Below are 24,091 nucleotides of genomic sequence, written 5' to 3' on the forward strand. Positions count from 1 at the left end.
TTATGTGCTCTGTGCTCTGCTGGTGCAGGACTGCTCCACAGCTCCAGGGATATGATGAATTTATCGGCATGTGTTAGGAATGGTCCGGTATGCCAAGGGCTTGCAACTGGCCACTGCCACGTAGAGCAGAAAAGGCTAAAGTAATGCTTCTTCTGACCCAGTACAACAGTTCTTGTTTTGCTCCAAAATGGGTAGATCTAAGAACACTGCAAAGTTTCCTCCCTGGAAATCTAGAATAACCAAGCACCTGCAATTTCTTTTTTTTTTTTTTTTAATATGCACAAACTACCTACCCTCAGATTAATTCCCTTGCAAATGGACCATGGTGTGGCACTGAGGGGGATGCTGCCTCCTCCAGCACTGTGCAGTCATGAGGCTTGTCACATGGGGATACCTGCCTGCCTGAATTATTCAGAGTGACTTTGAATTCTCATTCAGTTCTCTGATATCACAGTTATTATGCAGATGTCACTCAAATTACCTCATGTTGAGGTGTTTACTGATATCAGAAATCCTTGAATGCAAGGGTCAAAAAACCTCCTGTATCTTACCTGCAGAATTCCCAATGCTCAGGGACTTTTCTGCTCAGAAGCCAATTTCTTTACTTTTTTCTTTACAGGGTATATTTAGCTGCATCAATCTTTGTTATTAGAGCTATGGCAACAGGAAATCTCTCTGGAGCTCTCACAAAAGTCTCAGTGATGGTTGTAGAAGGATTCCTATCATTACAAACAGTCACTCAATTCCTTCCCTCTTCCCCACCAAACTGGACTGAACTGAACCAAACAAAACCAGTGCTTTGGTTTTCCAAGCTTACAATGTTGTGGAAGACATAATTGACAGCTGAGAAAGAATGAGGGCTTGACTAGTTTCCAAAGCCTAAAAAGTGGCAGTTGGGAAACAGCAGTTGTCTAAAACAGCAATGCAATACATCAATTTTGGGCTCAATCCTGCAAAAGCAGATTCCTGAAGAGACACCTCCCACCCAGGAGGAGGCAATTTATCCACAGCAAGTGACCCATTGCTGCACAGGGTGTTATTATGGTGTGACCCCTCAAAAGTCAGCAGTCGTGGCATGTGTTAGGTGAAAAGTTTGCTGCCCCAGATGACAATCTTCCTGTCTGAAGTTTAAAGAACAAAAATTCCTAGGAAAGGGTCATTTAAGGGAAGTCATTTCTCTAAAATGCACTGCCTGTTTGATACAGTGATGCTGCTGGTGACCTTACACGTGTTGAAATCACTGCCAGATGCTGGTGGATGAGTTTCTTCCACCAGCAACACTTGCTCAGTGTTCACACCTTTCTTCTGCAGTCCTGAGGCTGCAGTCAGCACTCTCCTATTTCCATTTTCTCTTCCTCCCTTTCCCTCCTGCATTTTATTAATCACTCACAGGATATGAACAATTCCTTCTGTACAGCTCTACAGGACCACCTGGGAAATAAACCCACCCGAAGGCTTGAAAAGGCACCTGAAATTGCCATGGCTGGTGTGTAAGTACAGAGATACAGCTCCCTACCTCCCTATTTCTGCAGGCAGACAGGACAAGCTCTGCCCAGCATTTAAGCTGACCAGGTGCCGGTGAGCCCTGTTTAGCATAGCGCTCAGCCCAAGTTAATAAGTCCCACTTGTGGGGCATGGTGTGAGCTGAAGGCCGTGCTAATCGCAGCACATGGCTTCCAGCCAGCCCAACTTGTGGGCAGATATCTCCTACAAGTGTCTGACCTTGGACCGTCCTGTCCATGACAGTGTTTTAACGCAGAAGAGCATTAGCCTGGGGAAAATTCAATTAAAGAGACTTGCAGAAGTACATGAGGCAGTTAGATAACCAGCTCCAACTGAAAGTCCATGGAAACCTGCTGCCAAGCTGGCCTTTGTGGCTTCAAGATATCTGCTTGGGATCAGAGTATCAAAAGAGCTGAGCACCTATGCAGCCTTTGTAGAAAAGTTCAGCAAATGGACCAAGTCTCCGAAGAGACATGGCGTCCTGAGGGCAGCTCTGCTGCCTGAACTCATGAGTGCATTTTCCCAAGCAGATGCCAGCAGTAATGTCTCATTAGAATAACTGAAGAGTGTGTTTTGCTAATTGGCACTGTGGATACATTGACCTCTGTTTTTGTTTCACCCAAGTCTGATTTTTTGTGATTACATTTAATAGTGACCACAAGGGGAACTCAAGGAGAGGAGGCAAGGGAGGGCAGGGGTAAAGAAAAGAAAAGAAAGGGAAGTGTGTCTGGTTGCGACAAGACAAGCTGTCTGGCAAATCTCACTAGAAAGGAGAGAGATTTTGGAAGGATGAGTCTGAGCATTACTGACAATTGTTCTTTCATCAGTGATATTTAACTTCTTTCATTCCCAACTGAGTGCTGCCTTTGCCTGTGGACTTAAAACCTCTCCTTCCCTTTCCTTCTCTTCTGTGTAATTCCCTGCTCCCCTGGGAGATCCAGTAACTCATTTATTCCTCTGTCTCCTTCAGCCTATTCCCTCCAGCAACACCAGTAAAGTGGGCTGGCGGGCTACCAGTAATCAGCTCACTTTTAAGCTGCTTGTCATCCACCAGGCACTGTGCAATGTATTGCGCACATGCTCACCCTCACACACACATGCATATAAACAGAAAACATCTCTGACAGCCAAATGCACCATCCAGATGTGTAAAAGTTATATAGGGCAATGATTTGGCTGGGGGAGAGGAGGCACTGTGTGTGTTGTCTGGAGGGCGGTGCGGGAGTGGTGTGGGCTGATGGCTGGAAGCAGGACACCTGCAAAAGGCATAAAGGCTTCACAGGGATTGGAGCTGGGGCTGCAAACCTGTGGCTGGGGATTAGTGTGCTTTTAAATGTGCGATGTCTGTGTGCTGACCTTGGAGATGGTCATGGTGTGCTGCTGCTGACCTGGGGACAAGGAAGACTTTGGCCATGGCTCTGGTATTGTCCCTCCACTCTGTTTTGGCTTCACCTGGTAACCCTGGCACTCATCGGCTGGTCCTGTTGTTGTTGGAGCAGTAGCCAGGGGGGGTGTGAAAGGCAAGGAGGGACACACCCTTTGCATCCCTCTCACTTCTCCAGTGCCACCACTGAAGAAAAGCTACAGGCCACAGTCTTAAAAATTCAAAACCTGTGAAAGACAATCAGCATAGATGCCGTTTACCTTTTCTCATCATGTCTGTAAGATGTAGAGCTCCGGCCACTGGTCCAAATAAACATTTTAGAGGGTTGCCCAGTGTTGGCTTTGCTTGCTGCAGTGGGACGATGGAAGGACCTGGGGGAAGAGGGATAATTTTTGTCACTGCCCATCCAATGTGGCAGACCACATTATATCCAGCGTGCCAAATCCCCTGTGGCCATACCCAGTGTGCTCTGAAGATGGACCATTTGTTAACTCAAGGTGAGATGTAAAACAATGGGGATGACAGATCAGTGTGTGGGAATGAAGGATAAATCTCATTAGCCCCACTGGTAAAATGTGATCCTGGCTAATCAGGCTTAGCTATGCTCCATACTGCAAAGGATTTGCACTACTGACAAGAAATCATCGGTAGTTTAAGAAAAGGTAATAGCTGCATCCAATGTTCCTATGGCAGTATTTTAGGGGTAGAAAGTGGCTATTGTTTAAGCACACACATGTTCATTACAGCTTATTGGTTGTACGGCAGCTATCAGTGTGATGAGGCTCTAAAGAGAGGTGTCTGAATGAGGCACAAGTATGAGACGTAAATGCAGCATTTTGTGCAAATGTAACTGATGTGACAAAGATGTCTTTTCCCACAGAGAAATTACTGTCCCAAAGCCATCTGACCAGACCAGTTAGATGCCTGCCCAGGGGCTTCTCTGTTTCACAGCAGGCTATGAGACCTGCTGCCTTCTCTCAGGCTCTCAGGGTCTTCTGACGAGGGGAAAAGTCTGAGGGGTTTCATTTTAAGAACTGAATTTGAACCCTGTACTTCAATTAGATCTCACAGAATCAGAAATACAGAGTTGAAAGGATCTCAAGAAGTGTTGCTGCTCTCTTGCCCTGATTCAAGGCACATTCACTATATCTATGTTATTTGTAGCAGATTTTGGTTACCCTAGATCAACTGAATGTGAACAACCATCTTTCCAGATGGTAACTTCATTGCCAGGCTGGAAGCATAGGCTGTATTGGACCTGCTAGTAGGGCGACAGCTCCCCTCGTAGCTCCTCCTAATCTGCTCCTGGTTTTAGTGAGGCTCAGTTAAAATCTCGATCTCTGAAAATTTGGCCCTTCTTGGTGAGGGCTGTATTTCACATTATTTCATGGCACAGCACTTTGTGCTTTTACTGCATTCAGAGAAAGGCTTAAGAAAAAAAAATATTCCAGATTATTCCAGATACCAAATACTTTAATGCCAAAGTCTTTCATATACTGGGGCCATTCTTTAGCTCACTGAAAAATAAACCCGGCTGTTGATGCTGTCAGCAGAGAAGGCACATGAATTCCTCAGTGCTCCTCGCCTGAAAAAGTCTGTGATGTCACTATCTACATACTCATGCAAAGGGATAATTTCAGTGTTTGCATAGTGGTGAACCTGAGAGAATACTTAAATCCTGTAGAGGTGGCTGCAGGGGAAGACTGACATGGACAGGAGTCAAAATCCATCCATATGCAGACAGGCTGATGGGTGCCAAGGGACCGGGCTCTCCATCTGGAGTCAGCCCAGAGCCCCACCACGGGGTCCATGGCGCAGACCCAGGCCAAACTCACGAACTGGGTGAACTGGCCAAACTGGTGACCCCGTCACCTCCTCCCTGCTGGGATCCTGCTGCTCCCTGTTGTTGCGATGCTCAGAGACGCTGGCTCGGGACTGGGGCTTGCAGGCAGGGAGCTTGCTTGAAATAACAGACAGTAATATCTGACAAAGCTTTTGTGCTGCATTCATGCACAACAAATCGGACAAGAAGGTGGCCCAAAAGAAGGGAGGCAGAAGGGGGGGAATCTCCCCGAACCCTTTCCTTGACTCTGGTCATCACTGCAGCTCTGAGAGCCAAAAACCAGTCTTTTCTTTCCTTACAACCACTGTAGTTAAGTATTGGGGATTAAGCAATAAGAAGAGGCACTTTCTCCCTGAAATAACTATAGTTTAGAAGGTGAAATAACACCTACCAGGATCTAATCAATAGAGCCACTGACTAAGAAGTGTTTTTATAGTGATCATGGCCAGAAATTTGGGTCACAGGGCCTTGGGTCTAATCCTCACTCTGCTATGTAAGATCGCACCTACACTACCCCAGACAGCACAACAGCGACTGCCAAGCCTACGCCGAATGAGCTGGTGTTTCGGCATCGAGCAATGCAGGAGGGCTCAGAGCAACTATCCAAGGGCCTGGAGGCCACATTGGATATTGGACTGAGACCCGTCCCATGCTGAGCCCCTTAATGCTGGAAAATAAATTTTTTTTTATATATATATATATATATTTGCCACTGCACACTTTAGGATGTCACAGGTGAGTTGCATGACAGGAAAGCCTGGCTGGCTGTGCTGCCACAGCCTGAGTGGTCCCAGAGCTGTCAGGAGATGGTGGTGAATGCTATTAGAGAGTCTGTTCTTAATTAAGCAAAACTTGGGCACACATTAGAGGTGATCAGCAGCTTCTGCTGCCTGTCTAAGTCAACAGGGACACCTGGGCAGGACTGCCTGGGCAGGGAAGCAGGTTCACAAGCTCCAGAGCAAATTGCAGGAGCACCACTGGTACAAGAGCTAGGTGAGAGGGATCTGTCCCACCAAGGAGATGGCAGGGGAGGAAAAGGGGTGTCTTTCTTCCCCCAAAAAGTCAGAGTGATTTCAGACTCCCTTATAGTGCCAGTGCCCTAGAGCAGTCCATATGTGATAGCATTAACGTTACCTGCTTCATTAGTCGGGCACTCCAAGCTAACCATCACTATTTAACACAGCATTACATGCCTAATTTTGTGGAAAATTGTTACACTGATGACATCACGGCAGAGGTCAGATGTAAGCGACTAAAGTCCATGTTTCCTTTAGGTGGGGGTTAGCTGTAAGGTAAGAGCCTTTTGCAGAACAGTAACAACGCAAACTCCCCAAGACCCTCCTCTGAAGGCCTTTGGAGGACTTGTAACTTAGAACAGTTACAACCTACATGACCATGTCCTGCTCCACCAGGTCAGTTAGCAAACTTCCATACCTTTCTCTTCCCCTGAGTTAATCCCAAGGAAGGACTGTGAACCCCCCCTTCCTTCCCTGTCCCCTCTCTCTTTTCTGAAAAAACAAGTAGCACTACTTTTTTTTTGCCTGTTGCCTCTCTGAGTCAGCTGCTGGCAATGTATTTTTACCATGCAACAAGTAATCAGGCTGTGAAACTCATTACTGCAGGATGTCAGTCTGGCATTTAGAGTAAAAGTGGATTGTACTATCGCTTGAACAGACAGAGCACCTAAAGTCATGACAATACCTGTTAAAAAAACAGTTTAGTAGAGGTCCTTCAAGCTGCTTTTTGACCATCAGGAGTCTGTAGGCGATATTCCTATAGGGCAGGTTACCAGCAAACTGCTGTACTTGATGTGACTTTTGCTGTGTGCTCTTAGAGTCAGGATGCTGGGTTGGACCCTGGGCTTTCTGCTTGACTTTGCCTGAACATTGCTGTCGCCTTCATTGTTTACCCAGTGTAGCATCAACACAGTTGTCTCTCGGCATGGTTGCCACAGAGACAGGCAAGGAGGCCATGCTTTGGTTTTTACAAAACGCCTCGTTCTTGGCGTTTGGATCTATTCTGAATAAATGCACAATGTTTAAGAGAGAAACGCAGAGTAAAAAGTATACAATCTCCTATGAATACCTGTACACCCGTGCCCAGGGCACTTCACTGCTTTGCACTGGCCACTTTGTCAGCTTTAAGGGCCCGCGATGCTGACACAGTGGGTCTCCCCAGGGCTGACCCACTCCTCCCATCTTTCCCCATTCTCATCCTTCTCTTGAACATTATCTTCTGGTAAATTTTATGGACCTCACTAGAAAACCTGACAAGGTTTCTACTTTTTCAGCTATTGCAACATGAAGACTTGAGATAGTTCTTATAAGATTAGAACTACTCTGCCCCGTCCTAAGGAGTGTCAACAAGTTCACCCAACAGCAACCACCTGAGAGAGGACTGCAGTGTGAAGAAAACATGCTGGGGCAGCATTTGCTTCAAATTGCTGTCCTGGTTTCGGCAGGGATAGAGTTAATTTTCTTCTTAGTAGCTGGTACAGTGCTGTGTTTTGGATTTAGGGTGAGAACAATGTTGATAACACACCAATGTTTTAGTTGTTGCTAGGTAGTGTTTACACTAGTCAAGGACTTTTCAGCTACTTATGCTCTACCGACTGAGAAGGCTGGAGGTGCACAAGAAGTTGGGAGGGGGCACAGCCAGGACAGCTGACCCAAACTGGCCAAAGGGATATTCCATACCATGTGACGTCATGCTCAGTATATAAAGCTGGGGGAAGAAGAAGGAAGGGGGGGACGTTTTGGAGTGATGGCGTTTGTCTTCCCAAGTAACCGTCACGCGTGATGGAGCCCTGCTTTCCTGGAGATGGCTGAACACCTGCCTGCCGATGGGAAGGAGTGAATGAATTCCTTGTTTTGCTTTGCTTGTGTGTGTGGCTTCTGCTTTACCTATTAAACTGTCTTTATCTCAGCCCATGAGTTTTTCTCACTTTTACCCTTCCGATTCTCTCCCCCATCCCACCGGGGGGGAGTGAGCGAGCGGCTGCGTGGTGCTCAGTTGCCGACTGAGATTAAAACCATGACAATTGCTCAAAAAAAGATGTAATTCTGAGGGTGAATCTCAAAATCCTTAGCTGGTACCTTGGTAACTATATTACGTGCTCTGTTGTCCTCACTTTCACTCTGGGCTGGCTGCTTTCCTTCCTCAGGCTTTGGTTTATGTCATGATTTATATGAAAAGTCCCTTACCTCTAGGTCACCACATCTGTGAACAGTCAAAGAGGGATATTGCGGACCACATTTTTAGATGGAAAGCTGGGTTTTATATGTGTGTTTATTTGTAATTGCCTCTGTCTATGTTTATGTTAATCATACGGTTTCTGAGACCTTGGAGAACCATTTATGGCACCAAACTAATGAGCTTTGCTCTCCTTATGGCATTTCATTTCCTGGCCAATGTGGCCACTGTAAAAAGAGAAGCCCTTGTATTAATTTTGCCTCATAAAAGACACCATGAGTCATCAGAAGCCAGCAAAAGCTGAACATTCACCTAAAGATATAATCACTGACCTCTTAACCTTTGTCTGAATACACCCACGTCCTGCACTGTCCATGCTGCCAAGCGCTCTGGATGCTTCATCCCAACATTTCCCAGCCAGAGGATTATTTTAAACCTGAGGCAGTTCCCTGTGAACCCTGAAGTTTTCCCACTAGTGAACCTTTTAACCTCTCTCTGTGCCACGACACAGCAGTCAGGGCCAGTTCTTGAACAGACAGGGTGGCTGCTGCTGAGTGATGGGAGATATTTGGTCTTTCTCATGGCTGGAGAGCCTTTTTTTGGGGTGGTCCCACCCACCATTGTCCATGGGAAAAGGAAGAGGCTGAAACCAGGCATCAAAGGCAGCCTGTAAGGGGATGGTGGTTCACTTTGAGGTGAATTTACTGAATATGGACAGTTAGACTTTATGCCCTGATAGGTCTTACCCACGCCTATGTCTGATCATAGTATGTTTTCCTATGGCCTGAGCCAGAAAACAGGGAGAAGTATTGTGTGATGAAGGATGGGAGATAAATAAAATGGCCTGCTGGATTTCTGATGTAAAGTATAGCCTGACTGCTGGGTAGTCTGGCATTCAGGTGCATTAGTGCGTGGAATAGTTTCCCATGCAGAGTGGTGGAGGTAACTACTAAATTAAGATGCTCCTGTCTGATTCAAGAGATGATCCAGGGGAGTTTTCTAGTCCCGATATTAAAAAAATGTAAGAGCTGGACCCAGGACTAAAACCAGCACCTGAAGTTTCTGACTCCTAGGTATGGTCCATGGCAATATGAAGGGGTAGATGGAAGCAGAGCTACACCAGGGAGAGGGTGAGGAGAAACACAACTAGGTGGTAAAAACTGAGCAGGCATCTGCCTGGGGTATCTGAGTGAGACTTGCTATGACCGTGGCCGTGGTGTGACATGGAAGCCCCAATACACATGTACCAAGGGAGGTTTGCAATTCCCCTGTTCTGACACAATTCAGAGGGCAGTGCTTCTTCTGTAGTTAAAATACCTGTTTTCTCTGCAGGTCTCCATCTGAGCACAGTATCTGCTTGCCCTAATCCCACTTGTCTGCGGCCACAACAGAAGAACAGCAAGCATGGACCAAGAAGAACAGCAATAAGCTAACTCATAAAAGAAATGCATCTGCATTAGTAGAAGACAGTTACCACTTAGGGAACATTTAACGCTCTGGCAGCAGCAACACTAAATTGTGAAGCAGCAACAGCAATATCAAATGTTGTATTTCTGCCTCATGACTGGACTTTGCTGTACCACAAGCTAATGGGCACAGTGCAGGACAGTGCGACATAAATAACTGTTCTCATTGGAGCATCTCAGGAGCTCCGGCTGTACTAACTGACTAACCCAGCTGGCAGATGACCTTGAATTTGGGGTTTCTCATTATGGCAAGGGAAAAATGAACAATGGGCAGCTGGTGTTAATGTATTGACAAGCGTTTAGGAAGCCTGATGGCTAATGATGTTTCATTAATGAATTCACCTCTGTTTCTGGCCCTTCTCCTAAATCTCCCCAGAGCTCAGAGCTGAGGTCTCCATCTAGTTTTTGAGCTGAATGAGGGAGACACCCTGGACCCAGGGCGGTCTTGCTGGGCTCCCATGGTACAGGCATGTCTAGGACACTCCATGTCCAAAGGAGGAGGAGAACGGGGCTGCCAGTAATGACTGAAACCATCACATGATGATGCAGCTTAGCTGTGTGTGGAACACAATGGCATTTGATTTTGTTTTCGAAGCCAAAATTTCTTTTAACTTCAAATCATACTTTACGATTGTTAATTTCCTCTCCCCAGTATATACAGGAGTAAGAGAGATATTCAGAAAGGCTGAGGTATCTATACCTCTTTGCTACATGACAACATGCAGTATGTTTACACTTTAAAATTAAATATTCCAAAGTAACATCTAAATCTTCCAGGTTTCCATCTCATGATGTTTTTTTCCTCCAGTGTTGGCTTTCTGTTTTGAAAAGACTTTCAAGCCTTGCCATTTAATGATGCCTGTCATCCCTAGGCTTCCCCTTTCCTAAGATCTACCTGCCTAGTACGAGTCTAAGTAGCCCACACAGCATGGCTGTAGACTTTAGAGTCTTTATTCTTCCCAACCCTTTAAATTTTAACTTCTTTCTCCACTTTTTTTTTTCTTCTTTTTTTTTCCTTCCCAGTGGCTCTTCCTATATATTACTATCCCCCTGATGACTTGTTTCACTCACTCTGGCTGCACTGTGTTAGTCTTAATTATTCTGATTTAGCTGATCAAAACAGCAACTTTTTGAAGAAATTCCTGTGTCCCCAGGTCAGCTACAAAGGAGGGAGCTACTGTCTATCATCACAAGCAAGAGAGTCCCAACTTGTCTTCTTTGGCGACCTTCTGGCCACCTCAGAGCAGTCTGACGCTATGGCCTCAGCTTCCTCATCTGTACAAGGGATGTGCTAGTCCCATCACTGTACCTGGCAGAGGACATTTTCAGGCCACATCCAGGTAGCAGAGCATCTAGTGAAGAGCCAGCCCTTATTACCATCCTCATATTTAGGTGTGGGTGAATTTGCAATCCAAGCATGAGGCAATGCCTTTCTTGGCACCTTGCAGTCACCAGGGATCAAAGTTTGTGAGGAAGAGCTGAGGATAATTGTCCCCTTTGCCTGTCAGGACTCTGCAAACATTTTTGGCTTCCTGTGCCGAATTTGAATTTACATAGCAAGTGACACATTGGACAAGCACTATATTCATCATCTCAGCTGCTCTCTGGCTTCGGAGAAGGGCACAATCTGCCTGTAAAATGGGCTGGCTTTGGGAGGGGGTGCAGCAGTGGCAGGCGCTGGGTCATCTCCCTGCAACATGCCCCTAGTCAATTGAGCCAGGACAGTTTTATGGGGAGATCTGCTCTGCCAAAGACCAGGTAGCATTACACTGATGAGGAAGGATTCTGGGGGTGAGAATGAAGGCAGCGAAAGTGCTGCACTACCTCACTTGATGCTCTCTAAATCTTAGCACACTTCTCTGTAATTGCAGAGGGATATATCACTGTAGGTACTGCACTGCACCAGAAGAGCTATATGGCCTCGGAGCAGGCTGGCTGGCTAAAAGCACATGGGTGGCAGTGAAGGTGCTCTGTGCCTTGTGATTATGCCATGATAAGCCCAGTGGGAAATGGAGAGAGGGTGCGAGAAAGGAGACGAAGTGGAGGCTCACTGCTGCATTGCTCCTCCCAGGGCTGGGAGGTGTTTCCAGCTCTAGCTCCACACTGAAGTCAGTCTCTTTGATGGTCATCAAGAGGGAATGACCTTCTCCCCAGCTGAGATTTTTTGGGTACCCACCTGACCAGATCTTACAGGAAGCCCTTTTGGATACTAAAAAGGCTATTTTTAAGAATAATTTGTTGCACAGTGGGAGCTGGACTCCTCTGATTATGCTGAAGTGAAGTGGCTTCTGAGTCAGCTCATATGTCCCACTGTCATCTCAGGGCCCTGGGATTTACACCCCAAACTGTGAAGCTACAATGTGTTGGCACCGCCTTTTTACAGGTGATGAACAGAGGCACAGAGGCTGCTGAGACTTGGCCAAAGTATCCCAGGAATTCTGTGGATGTAGTAGAGAAAATAGCCTAAAAGATGGTGGACAACCACCTTCCATGCAGCGAGGAGAGCCAAGACACATACAGATTCCCATGTCAGAGAGCAAAGGCAGAGCCTTGTTTTGGGGAAGAGCCAAGTCCCATCCATGGGACATCCCCTACAGCTCCAGCTTTGTGCAGCTGTGCCTCCAGAGAAGATCTGATCTGAGAAGTACACAGCTTTTAAATATCCCTGAAGAGAGTGTTTCATTTCAGGAAAGCAGTGCTAAAACCCTGATGGTGTGTTTGCGGGTGAGAGCACAGGGAGGCAAAGAGTGATGTGCTGCTAGGGACAGGGAGGGCACCAGCAGCCCTTAGGGATCACACGAGCAATGTGGCTGGGGAGAGAGGTGAGGGCAGAGAAAGATAAACAGACACAGAGCAGCACCCAGAGGAAAAGCACAAACAGCCAGGGCAGATATGGCAGGAGTGGTTTTTCTCCCACCTAATTCCTTGAGCGGGTCAATCATCTTTTATCTCCTTTGAGTCAGTCACCGTGCCATGGAGAGCACCAGCTGGAACAAAGCAAAGGCAGAGGCGAGCTAAAACTACTGCCCAGCAGGAAGTGAATGCTCTGGCACTATTTATTTTTGAGTCCACATTTGGATTAGCTGTAAAGAGCTGTGTGGATAAGCAAGCAGGCAATTACAGCTGGGACATGCTGCTCATGAATGGAAACAGCTCCAATCTGCTCAGGACATATTGAAATTCTAATTCAGTTAGATTCCTTTAGTTACAGCGCTCATCACAGACACTAAAAGAGATGGGATTAAAAAATAAATACGACTCTTATGTTGCCTTTGGTCTGCCTTCTCTGCTCCCCTTTTCCCCCCTCCCCAATTTTAGCTGTTGTTTGACTTTATTTTCTGTGGCAAAATACAGCAGTCTGCATTTGGTCTGCTTGTTAATTTTTACGAGGGTGTAGCAGACTGCAGCTGGCTGAACGCGTGCACTGCTAATGAGCGGGCAGTCAGCATGAATACTAGCCCACTGCTGAGGTTTCACATGTCACACCTTACTAAAGACCATTATGCAGAGATGTCTGTTAATACTGCAAAAGTGCAGGTGTAACACTGAGGCACAGAGCAAGTAAGTGATTTGCACAAGCTCTTCACTGGCTTCATCCCTGATTCAGACCAGTGCCCAAGTCCACGAGCCCTCACTGCTCCCCCAGTAAGCAGGTTGGCTTCCTGCTTTGGGTATCGGTGTAAAGCTACTTTGCCTTTGCAGGCAACAGCTTTTGCACTGGATTTGTGCAGGCAAGTTAGTAAAAGATCTGATCCAAAACAGTGGCCAGGGAAGAGGACCAGGAGTGCTGGATCAGCCCTGCCAGTGTGACCTGGAAGTTCAAGCAAATTGTTTAACTATGTGCTGGTTGAGTTTCCCTGGCTGTCAATGAACGATGTTGTATTAAATCTGCTGGCATATGCAAGGAACAGTTAGTTGAGAACTAAATGTCTGAGATTACCAGATTGGAGGAACGAGAGGAGCATGAGCTCGGGTCTCCAGCTGCCTGGCTGTTGTGCTTCCCTCACGACTGGTCTCTTGGACCTGCTGGAGGACCTTTGAATGCAGAGAGATGTCTACAGACAAGATGTACAGTGCTGCACCAGTCTATTAGTTCAAAAATCAGTGTAAGCACTAAATCACCTGCTTTGTGGATGAGTTCAGTACATGATACACTGGATGGTACAGATGCAGATTTAGCCTCCTTAGAAAACCAATCGCTTGAGAGCTTGTGAATTTCTTTATGGATGTGTTCTTGTAATATACTTTTTAGCATAAAACCAATTTTTCTTGAGAGCCAGGAAAAAAGATGATGAGAAAGAACAAAAACAAATTCTCTATAAGAGAGAACAGTGTACATTTGCCTTCTACGCAGTTTTGAACCAACAAAGAGAACAAAAATCTCTGCAGTCCTCTGAGGCCAGCAAGGCATTCTGAACAGCGAAGGGGTCATGTCCATGAAACAAAACCCCAATGTATTTTGGTCTCATAATTGGTCTAGAAATGAAAACAATGGTAGGAGCAGGCACAGATGCTTCTATTCCTCATATGGCAATAATCTATATTAATTACAGCAAGTGTCCAGCTTCGAACAATGTCACTGCAGTGCTATTACTGTTGAAGAGTATTGAGTTTCCAAGGAGGTGAATGTCTTTTTCTCTCCCTAATCATGATTACTTGGCTTAGTACTTGGGCTAAGCTTTCATTTAACCAAGATAAATGGATATTTCCAAAACCAGCGAGTTAACACTATGCATCACATTATTACTCTCTTCTCAGATTTCTTGCCTCGTGTGTTATTTTACTCGGCTGCTAAACACAAATAACAATAAGAATAGTAAAGAAGAGTTGTGCAGGATCCCATATGGATTAGAGATCAAAAAAAAAAAAATCTGGTTTTGACACATTACTTTGTTCTATTCTGTGCTAGCATTTTCCCTCAATCGACATAACATTATTTTGTCCTATAATTTCCCTTTTTTGAAACACGAGTGCCCACACCACATTTTTGCAGACACCACCAGCCTATCTGACTATTTTCTTGCTTTCTATTTGGAATCCCTATTTATCATTTAAGCTTATGTGCCAATACCGTAGGTTAACATTCAGAAGAGCAGATGGGGAATTAGAGGCAAAACTTCTGTCAGTGATAACGGGACTTCCACGCTTCATTTCCCCCAGGGCACAGTGAATGTTTTCCTTTTCAACAGTGCTGGGCAAAACTGCCTTAAGGAACAGGTGGCAGAAAAACTGTGTGCTGGCAACACACTGAAGTTGTCAGGATGCAGGAATAGATTTTTGGTTGCTGGGCCATTTGTGGGAAGTTATTTTGTAGTAGCTCCTGGAAGATACCCACCTCAGTACAGAAGTTCAAGTGCAAAATAGCCAGAAAGAATTGCCTTTCTAGCAAAGTCAGTGAGAAGTCTGGCACTGAACAGCTGCTCCTACATAGGCGGGTTCACCTGACCACATTGCTGCCCAGCGGTCAGGCATTTGATGACCAGGGCAGGCTGCGGATCCAGAAGAGGTCCTAACTTCAGGTCCCTACACTCTGCAAATCCCGTTATTTCAGCGGCCATCCCGCTCCCCACTCCTCTGTCCCTTTGGGGACCGGCACTTGCAATATGAAGGACTTCACAAAGCGGGAAGCAGTTCACCTGCTGTAGGCACAAAACTCCTCACCATCAAGGAGTGACACTCAGACAAATGTCCTGTCTCTGTCCTGGGGACACTCCCCAGCTGGAGAGCCCCGTGGCACCTCACTGGGATTGATCATCCCTGTACTCTTCCAGCTTTGCTCTGGGCATCAGGGCTGTGCTGCCAATGCCAGCCAGCTGCCACTCAGCAGTTGCTGAATGACAGGAACTATCAAGATCAAGACAAAATTCAGTGTCCTGACATGCCAAATGTCACATGGGAGACTAAAAGCAGCTTCTGGCTGCTAAAACGTGCACTGAAGATATGCTAGAGGCCTGCACGGAGAGCAAGAGCTTGCCCCTACCCTTGCGTGCCATGCGGATGGGGCTTGTTCAAATAATTACCACCAGACACAACCTGTACCATCTTACCTTCTCTGGTCTTTTTCTATAAGGTGTCCATCATTTGGCCAGCCTCCAGCCACCTTCTTCCCAACAACAAAAGGCTTTTACTAAGCATTCGATACTGCCATTAATGAAACAAGGAAATAGATGTTGAAAATCAGGACGTGTGGGTTATGTCTGTATTCTTTACTTTTTAGGGCAGTTTAACAATTGCCTGTTAATTTTCACCCTTTTTGATGTTTTTATGAAAGCTCTTCCTGCCTCTGTCTCTCCTGAGAATCCCTGAGCCCCAGTAATCATGTGAATTACATTCAAATCAAAATGCAGAAAAGCTGTGTTTCCACATTGACCTTGAAATCTTGAAGGCCGTTTCCACCTCCCACGGGATACAGTGGGTGTGTATCTCATTATTAAGGTGCTTTACAGCGTAGCTTGTGAATGAGGAGGCTGCTAAGGTAAGTTTAACCAAAAATTTTTCTCACATGTAGATATTCTCAAGATCCTATCTTGTAACTAAAAGCTGGCATTCGAATTCTTCAATTTATTTAGATCAATTTAAGCAAACATACCTGTGGGAAAACTTGTTAAGGTACCAGCTGACACCTGGCAGGTGACTTGAGCTGGCCCTGTTGTAACACTTGTGTGCCTTTTGCTGTAATACAGTGTAGTAGGTAAATAAAAGCTGGTAGTCTTCCTCCTAATGTGTTCAGAAGGTTTTCTCCCATAATAATTTGATAGTAGTAATTCAATTACAGAAAATATTATCAGAGGCTGCTGTAATATGGACTGTATTTTTATTTCATGGGGTGTAAAATATAACTTTCACTCCCACCTGCTCCTCTTCCTTACACTGGAAATGCTGTCGTCAGTTCCCCAGCTCAGCTTTTTTTTTCCTTTTAAAGCTGATGTACCAGCTTAATGAAGTCTATCATTTCAATGTTCTTTGATACGTACTTCAGAGGAGACCAGGTACTTGATTCTCTTCTTATTTACCTCAGCGAGGTCAGGAGCCGAATGCAGAAGCAAGCAAAGTGGTAGGGCAATGCCACAGAACCTGTCAGCACCAGAGCAAAAGCGTTTCCTCAGTTTGCTGTGGTCCCTTGGGAAGTCCTAACAGCTGGACTAATGTTGGATGTAATTTAAGAAATGCTTTCCTTAAACTGGCAGGAGGTTCAGTATTCAAATATAATCCCTGCTGAAAGAATGCTCAAAAACTGAATTTTGACCTTCAGGCAAGCCAAAAAAGAGATTTTTCAGTATCTGTAAAGATTTAAAAAATGATGTGGAACATTTTGTCCAATAGTAGCTTTTTGATTTCTTCACACTGTTTGTATTTATTTTCACCTTTTACCACAATGGAAATTCAAGTCCAATATTCAATCAAAGTCAAGCATTTTATAACCTTTCCACTCAGATGCCTGGGTCAGATGCTTAAAATGTAACACCAGCAGCACTGCTGTGGATATATAAGTACATGGAAAATCAACCCTTTGCACTATAGCCCAAGGAAGTGCCTTTTCTTTTTTTCTTTATCCTGGTGGAGTAATTTGCTATCAGAACATGTTGCCATCAAAAGTGATCTGCTATTGGTACCTTACAGCTATTGCAAAATGTTGCTACTGGAGTATTTCCATTTCCAGAACGCTCCCCAGTCAGACCAGCTTGCTGGTGCAAAGTTCTGAGCTGGTGGTGGGAGCCCTGCTATCAAACACATTTGCCAACTAGGAATAGGCAATTTGCTTCCTCTCACTCAGGTGCAGAGAAAAGCAAAGTTTATTTAATCTGGAAGGTGGAAAGCTGGAATGGAACAAGAATGACTATCACTCTTCACCCTTCCAGCTTCCCTTTATGCCCCCTTGAAAGCTCTCGCTTCCTTCATCACTGCTGGAGCAACAGTGCTTTTGGCAGCCAGCTCCTTCGGGGGCTTTCTAGTCCCAGGCTTGGTCTGACATCCCATAGCGTGACAGAAGATGCTCATCCAACGCATTGCTACCGTCAGTCCTACCACAGGACACCAACCCTGGCGTTAAGGTGGTGGGAGAGGAAGGACTGACTAGGAGACAGCAAACCCAGTTCTGTTTCTGCAGGTTTTGATGCACAAAATGAATTCCTGTGGGGTACGCAAGTATTGAGCATTGGCCACTGAGCAAAGATATCCACGTGTGGGTTCTTACTCCATGTACCCTGCAAGTAAATACAAACCAGCTGACTGACCTGGAACGTCAGGCTGGCTCCAGGAGTGCCCTGGCCCCACTTTCTGCTTGTCTCTGAAAGAGCATCACCCCGTGTTAGCTTGGCAGTACTTGGAAGAGCACCAGCAGTTGCAATAAGTAACTGTCAGTATTTCCGAAGCATCTGTATTTTCACTTCTGTGGAAAACATGGAGCTGATCTAGGAGTACTTTGGGAGCTGTAATGCAATCGCAGTGAAAAGCAGCACTGGAAGACCACCCATGGATTTCAGCAGATCAGATCTCCCGTAGTTAAACTAAATGTCATCACACTGTACACAGCTGCTGATTTCAGGTTTGCAAATTTGTAAAACAATGTGAAGAAGATGCTGCAGTTGTGAGCGGAGCAGCTGAATTATAGGTACTTAGGCAGCGCTGTAGGGATTTGAATTCTGTTTATTGCACAAACCTGCCTCTATAATTAATAGAAATAGTAACATTTCCTTGCTCTGTTTTCATTAATTCAGACTGATAGCTTTGGAAGATCAGAATGGATTAGGAGACACTTCCTGTTGTGGAAGAACAGGAGAGAACCAGAGGACTTTTTGGCTCTTCAGCATCAGTCCAGACCTCCTCCTTCAATGTGCAAGGAGCAAAATTACTAGCAATGCTCTGTGTGTAACAGACCATCTGTCACCATAATTGTAGCCTTATTTTATTTTTCCCTGCTTCTGGGAGAAAAGATCCAAACTTCCGTAGCTGCTTGCCTGAACTGAACATTATGGAATGTATTTTAAAATGTTGAGAAACAGCCACAGTCAGTCCAAAGCCTGCTTAAACCCCAGCAGCTCTCTAACACCAACGCTGGTACCTCCCCATAAAAACTGGCTTCAGGGTTTGACTAACAAGCTGCAAATGATCTGAACAGCCGTGTCTCCTTTCGCGGGAGTTTTATAGGCCTTTCCCCCTCTCTTAGAAGGCATAAACATATCAAGGTTTAAAATTGTGCTTTATTTATCTCAGTAGTATAGTATGATATTGTTCCCACAGAAGCACTGGTGATACTTTATCATGGTAGAGAGGAGGGCACCGCATGAAGCAGAGCTGATGCATGAGCCAGTTTAGCTGCGGCTATTGACAAATGAAATATGGCACAGGCTCAGTCTGGGTGTTATTTTATTATTTTGGATGCTTTGGGGACTGGAAGCAAGGGGTGTCCAGAAATGAGCATGAAAACCAGACAGCTATGCAAAGGGCTTTTCACCTCTCCTGGTGGAAAGCTTTGCCCCCCAGCCCTGTCCCTCTCGGGGTCAGAGGCACAGGAATAGGTATGTCAGAGATGACTTATTTTCCCAATGATTCATTGAAAAAAAAATTAATCTTAATAGCTTTCTAACACGAAGTATGTACCGACCACTGAACCGCTCTGACTAAGGAGGGCCTTTTATTGATACGACTCCTTAGTCAAATGTAATGCAATTAAATGATTGGATTTCATTACGTATATTGACATGGTGTCAGTGACAATTTCCGTTCTTCCTACTATTTCTATAAATAAAGTCATCTGCTATAATTAGAAAATATGGAAGTGCTAAGGTCTCCATTAATTCTTCCCTATATTAATCTAAGAGCTGGGCAGATGTTTATTAATACCTTGTTACACTGCGTTCATCAGCTGTTACCAAGAATAGAAAGGCTGAGACCTGATCTCACGCTGAAGGTTAAATAAGAGAAGATCTGGCTAAATCTTGGCTTCGGTTAACTTTTTGACAATATCTTGGGTTTTTATCAACATGCTCTTTAAACCTTTAACCTCTCTCTTTCTTCCCCTCAGTGCGCTTTGGACCACGTATGAAACTCAGCGGCATTCCCCTCCCTCCAGCATTGAGTTCAGCAGTCCTTTAGCTGCATCCTGATGTCCATTTTGATTTCAGTGGAGCTGAATTACATCAGCCTGTGACCTGCCCTCTGCTTCTCCCTCCTGGAAGACATTTAAGGAGCAGCGGTGCCAGGTGACAGCCCAGGTCCACCCCATTTGGTGCCGGGCACCTGCTGACGTGTGCTTGGGATGGATGTGAGGAACAGCAGGTACGGATGGATCTGCACCAAGACGCAATGGGTGCTGTAACTAGCCTGTGGGACCTCACGGTCCCTCCTGGGATCTTGTGGTTGGCAGGTTTCAGAGCTGGTCTAACCTCTGTCCCAAGCCATCTTCCATTGTCACCTCCACTGGGTCTTCTGCCAAGAAGCTCCACAATTTACTTATGTTTTCTGCGAAAGTGCTTTTTTTCCTGTTTCTTTTAAATCTTGTGCTCAATAACCTGAGGTCACTTCCTGATCTTCTTTTCCTTTCTTATTTGTCTGGCGTTTTCTGTCTCTTCCCACTCTCTGTTCTTTCTCACCACCACCTCGATCTGTTCTCTCGGCACTTACTGCCCAGGTTTGGTGTCCATCAGGGCACCTCTGCCAACTTCGGCAGTGCTGCATTGACTTGTACCAGCAAAGCAACTGTCCTGTGACCTCTGCAGTCACGGCAGATGCTTGGCTTTGTCTGTGTCTATGTGGCTGTATCAAGGTGCTCTGAGGTTCAGGCTGGTGCCAAACTCCTGCTTACTCACGTTCCCGGTGTGCTGAGGCTGCCTATGGGGAGAGGAGGCGCTTGATTTCTGTGATGAGCCAACTGAAGTACAAACAATGCTCATTCACATCAGATGTTCACAGAAACAGTGCATAAGATTTATGTCTGTTTTACTGCATTGGGACTGCAATGGAGCCTATTTCCTTACTTTAGGAAAAGTTTAAATCTTGCTGGCAAAACTTATTGAACTTCTCCTGAAGGACTCAGCCTTCCAAGCTAAACCAATTTTTTTCAGCTGATAATTATTGTAATTTTTTGCAAGCTCCTAATATTTTCGTATACACATAGATGTGATGAAATTGTACATATTTTGTGACCTTTTCTCCTCAGAATACTGGGCTGTTGCCATTCCTCATTTAAAGCCAAGCAAAGCATGGCTGTTCACAACTGAGATTTACTTTGTAGGTTAAGATGTAATGCACTGAAGTGGATGAAGCAGCACTCAATCTGAACCTGCCTTTATGTTTTTGGCTGGGCCACATCTGAAATGAAACTGGAGCAAGTTGTGAGTTGTCCAGGGCTGGAGGTGGCCTTTCTTTACTGCTGTACCCAGCACTGAGCAGATGGGGTTCCCGGTCTTCGTCAGGCCTTGAAGAAGAATTTAAATAATATTTTCAAGATAGGCTGTCTGCACTACAGTAAAGGATAGGCATGACCCAAAGCCTACCATACGGTCATCAGCCTAAATCCTGAACTGATGAACTGGCTGATATGTACTTTGAAAGACTGGTGGTCGTGGCTGGCTCAGCCTCATCCCATCCCATCCCACGGCAGCTTCAGGGGCAACCAAGGCAGATGAAAAATGGCTCAGCAAAACCAACAAGCAGGGTTAATGTCAAAACTTCTCTTGACCTCAAAAAAAACCATGGGTGCAAAATTAGACTGCCCAGCCATGGAAAACACATGTATGCAGATACCCGTGCTGCTCCTGTACTCTCCCCTGGGTTGATTTCAAAAGGATCACAGGTCAGCAGGAGAGCGCCTGAAGAGCAGCACAAAGGAACTCCAGCCAGTAGGACAGCTTCATCGGGGGCCCAACTTAAATGCCTCTATGCAAATGCATGTAGCATGGGGAATAAACAAGAGGAGGTAGAGACATGCGCACGCCTGCAGGGCTACGACCTTATTGGCATCATGGAGACGTGGTGGGATGGCTTCTATGACTGGAATGTTGGATGGAGGGATACAGGCTCTTTAGGAAGGGCAGGCAGGGAAGACGAGGAGGGGGTGTTGCCCTCTATGTCAATGACCAGCTGGAGTGCATGGAGCTCTGCCTGGGGATGGATGAGGAGCCAACCGAGAGCTCATGGGTCAGAATTAAAGGGAAGGCAGGGACAGGTGACATTATGGTGGGGGTCTGCTACAGGCCACCTGACCAGGAAGACCAAGCAGATGAGGCCCTCTATAGACAGAGAGTAGCAGCCTCACGCTCACAAGCCCTGGTCCTCATGGGGGACTTCAACCACCCCGATATCTGTTGGAGGTACAACACAGCAGGGCATAAGCAATCCGGGCAGTTCCTGGAATGCGTCGATGATAACTTCCTTCTCCAAGTGGTAGAGGAGCCAACGAGGAGAGGTGCTATGCTGGACCTTGTTCTCACCAACAAGGAGGGGTTGGTGGGAATGTGAAGCTCAAGGGCAGCCTGGGCTGCAGTGACCATGAAATGGTGGAGTTCAAGATCCTTAGGGCAGCAAGGAGGGTGCACAGCAAGCTCACTACCCTGGACTTCAGGAGAGCAGACTTTGGCCTCTTCAGGGATCTGCTTGGTAGAGTGCCATGGGACAAAGCCCTGGAGGGAAGAGGGGCCCAAGAAAGCTGGGTAATATTCAAGGATCACCTCCTTCAAGCTCAGGAGCGATGCATCCCAACAAATAGGAAGTCAGGCAAAAACACCAGGAGGCCTGCATGGATGAACAAGGAGCTCCTGGACGAACTCAAACACGAAAAGGAAGCCTACAGCAAGGGTGGAAGCAAGGACAGATAGCCTGGGAGGAATACAGAGAAATTGTCTGAGCAGCCAGGGATCAGGTTAGGAAAGCTAAAGCCCTGATAGAATTAAATCTGGCCAGGGACATCAAGGACAACAAGAAAAGATTTTATAGGTACGTCGGGGATAAAAGGAAGACGAGGGAAAATGTGGGCCCTCTCCGGAACAAAACGGGAGACCTGGTTACCCGGGATATGAAGAAGGTGGAGGTACGCAATGACTTTTTTGCCTCGGTCTTCACTGGCAAGTGCTCGAGCCTCACTGCCCAAGCTGCAGAAGGCAAAGGCGGGGACTGGGAGAATGAAGAGCCACCCACTGTGGGAGAACATCAGGTTCGAGACCATCTAAGGCACCTGAAGGTGCACAAGTCCATGGGACCCGATGAGATCCATCCACGGGTCCTGAAGGAACTGGCAGATGAAGTTGCTAAGCCACTATCCATCATATTTGAGAAGTCGTGGCAGTCTGGTGAAGTTCCCACTGACTGGAAAAGGGGAAACATAACCCCTAGTTTTAAAAAGGGAAAAAAGGAAGACCCGGGGAACTACAGGCCAGTTAGTCTCATGTCTGTGCCTGGGAAGACCATGGAACAGATCCTCCTGGAAGCTATGCTAAGGCACATGGAGGACAGGGAGGCGATTTGAGACAGACAGCATGGCTTCACCAAGGGCAAGTCCTGCCTGACCAACCTAGTGGCCTTCTATGGGGGAGTGACTACATCAGTGGACACGGGAAGGGCTACAGATGTCGTCTAGCTGGACCTCTGTAAGGCCTTTGACACGGTCCCCCACAACATCCTGCTCTCTAAACTGGAGAGGTATGGATTTGATGGGTGGACTGTCTGGTGGGTGAGGAATTGGTTAGATGGTTGCATCCAGAGGGTAGTGGTCAACAGCTCAATGTCCAGATGGAGATTAGTGACAAGTGGCCTCCCGCAGGGGTCCGTATTGGGACCGGTCCTGTTTAATATCTTCATCAATGACATAGTGGGATTGAGCGCACCCTCAGCAAGTTTGCAGATGACACAAAGCTGAGTGGTGCGGTCGACACGCCAGAGGGATGGGATGCCATCCAGAGGGACCTGGACAAGCTCGAGAAGTGGGCCTGTGTGAACCTCATGAGGTTTAAGGCCAAGTGCAAGGTCCTGCACCTGGGTCGGGGCAACCCCCAGTATCAATACAGGCTGGGGCATGAAGGGATTGAGAGCAGCCCTGCCGAAAAGGACTTGGGGGTACTGGTGGATGAAAAGCTGGACATGAGCCAGCAATGTGCGCTCGCAGCCCAGAAGGCCAATTGTATCCTGGGCTGCATCAAAAGCAGCGTGGCCAGCAGGTTGAGGGAGGTGATTCTGCCCCTCTACTCTGCTCTGGTGAGACCCCACCTGGAGTACTGCATCCAGCTCTGGAGCCCTCAGCATAAGAAAGACACGGACCTTTTGGAGCGGGTCCAGAGGAGGGCCACGAAGATGATCAGGGGGATGGAACACCTCTGCTATGAAGAAAGGCTGAGAGAGTTGGGGTTGTTCAGCTAGAGAAGAGAAGGCTTCGGGAAGACCTTATTGCAGCCCATCAGTACTTCAAGGGGGCTTATAAAAAAGAGATGACGGCAGACTTTTTAGCAGGGTCTGTTGCAACAGGACAAGGGGGAATGGCTTTAAACTAAAGGGGGGTAGACACAGACTAGATATAAGGAAGACATTTTTTACACTGGGGGTGGTGAAACCCTGGCACAGGTTGCCCAGAGAGGTGGTGGATGCCCCATCCCTGGAAACATTCAAGGTCAGGTTGGAGGGGGCTCTGAGCAACCTGATCTAGTTGATGTCCCTGCCCATGGCAGGGGGGGTTGGACTAGATGACCTTTAGAGGTCCCTTCCAACCCAAACTAT

At 46.4% G+C, this 24,091-nt stretch overlaps 1 protein-coding gene across 7 annotated transcripts in view; it reads right to left on the minus strand.

Annotated features, from left to right (window-relative positions):
* The window catches only part of KCNMB2 (potassium calcium-activated channel subfamily M regulatory beta subunit 2), a 159,200-nt gene that overhangs the window by 14,860 nt on the left and 120,249 nt on the right, over positions 1-24,091 (minus strand). For 5 of the 7 annotated variants that reach the window (XM_076341340.1, XM_076341338.1, XM_076341339.1 and 2 more), the window contains exon 2: positions 3,148-3,258. The exons of the other annotated variants lie outside the window; for them this stretch is intronic. In XM_076341340.1, the coding sequence (XP_076197455.1) occupies positions 3,148-3,258 (111 nt within the window). The remainder of the gene's footprint in view (positions 1-3,147; positions 3,259-24,091) is intronic. 7 annotated transcript variants of the gene reach the window in all.

This window comes from Aptenodytes patagonicus, chromosome 6, assembly GCF_965638725.1.
Source record: "Aptenodytes patagonicus chromosome 6, bAptPat1.pri.cur, whole genome shotgun sequence".
NCBI lineage: Eukaryota > Metazoa > Chordata > Aves > Sphenisciformes > Spheniscidae > Aptenodytes > Aptenodytes patagonicus.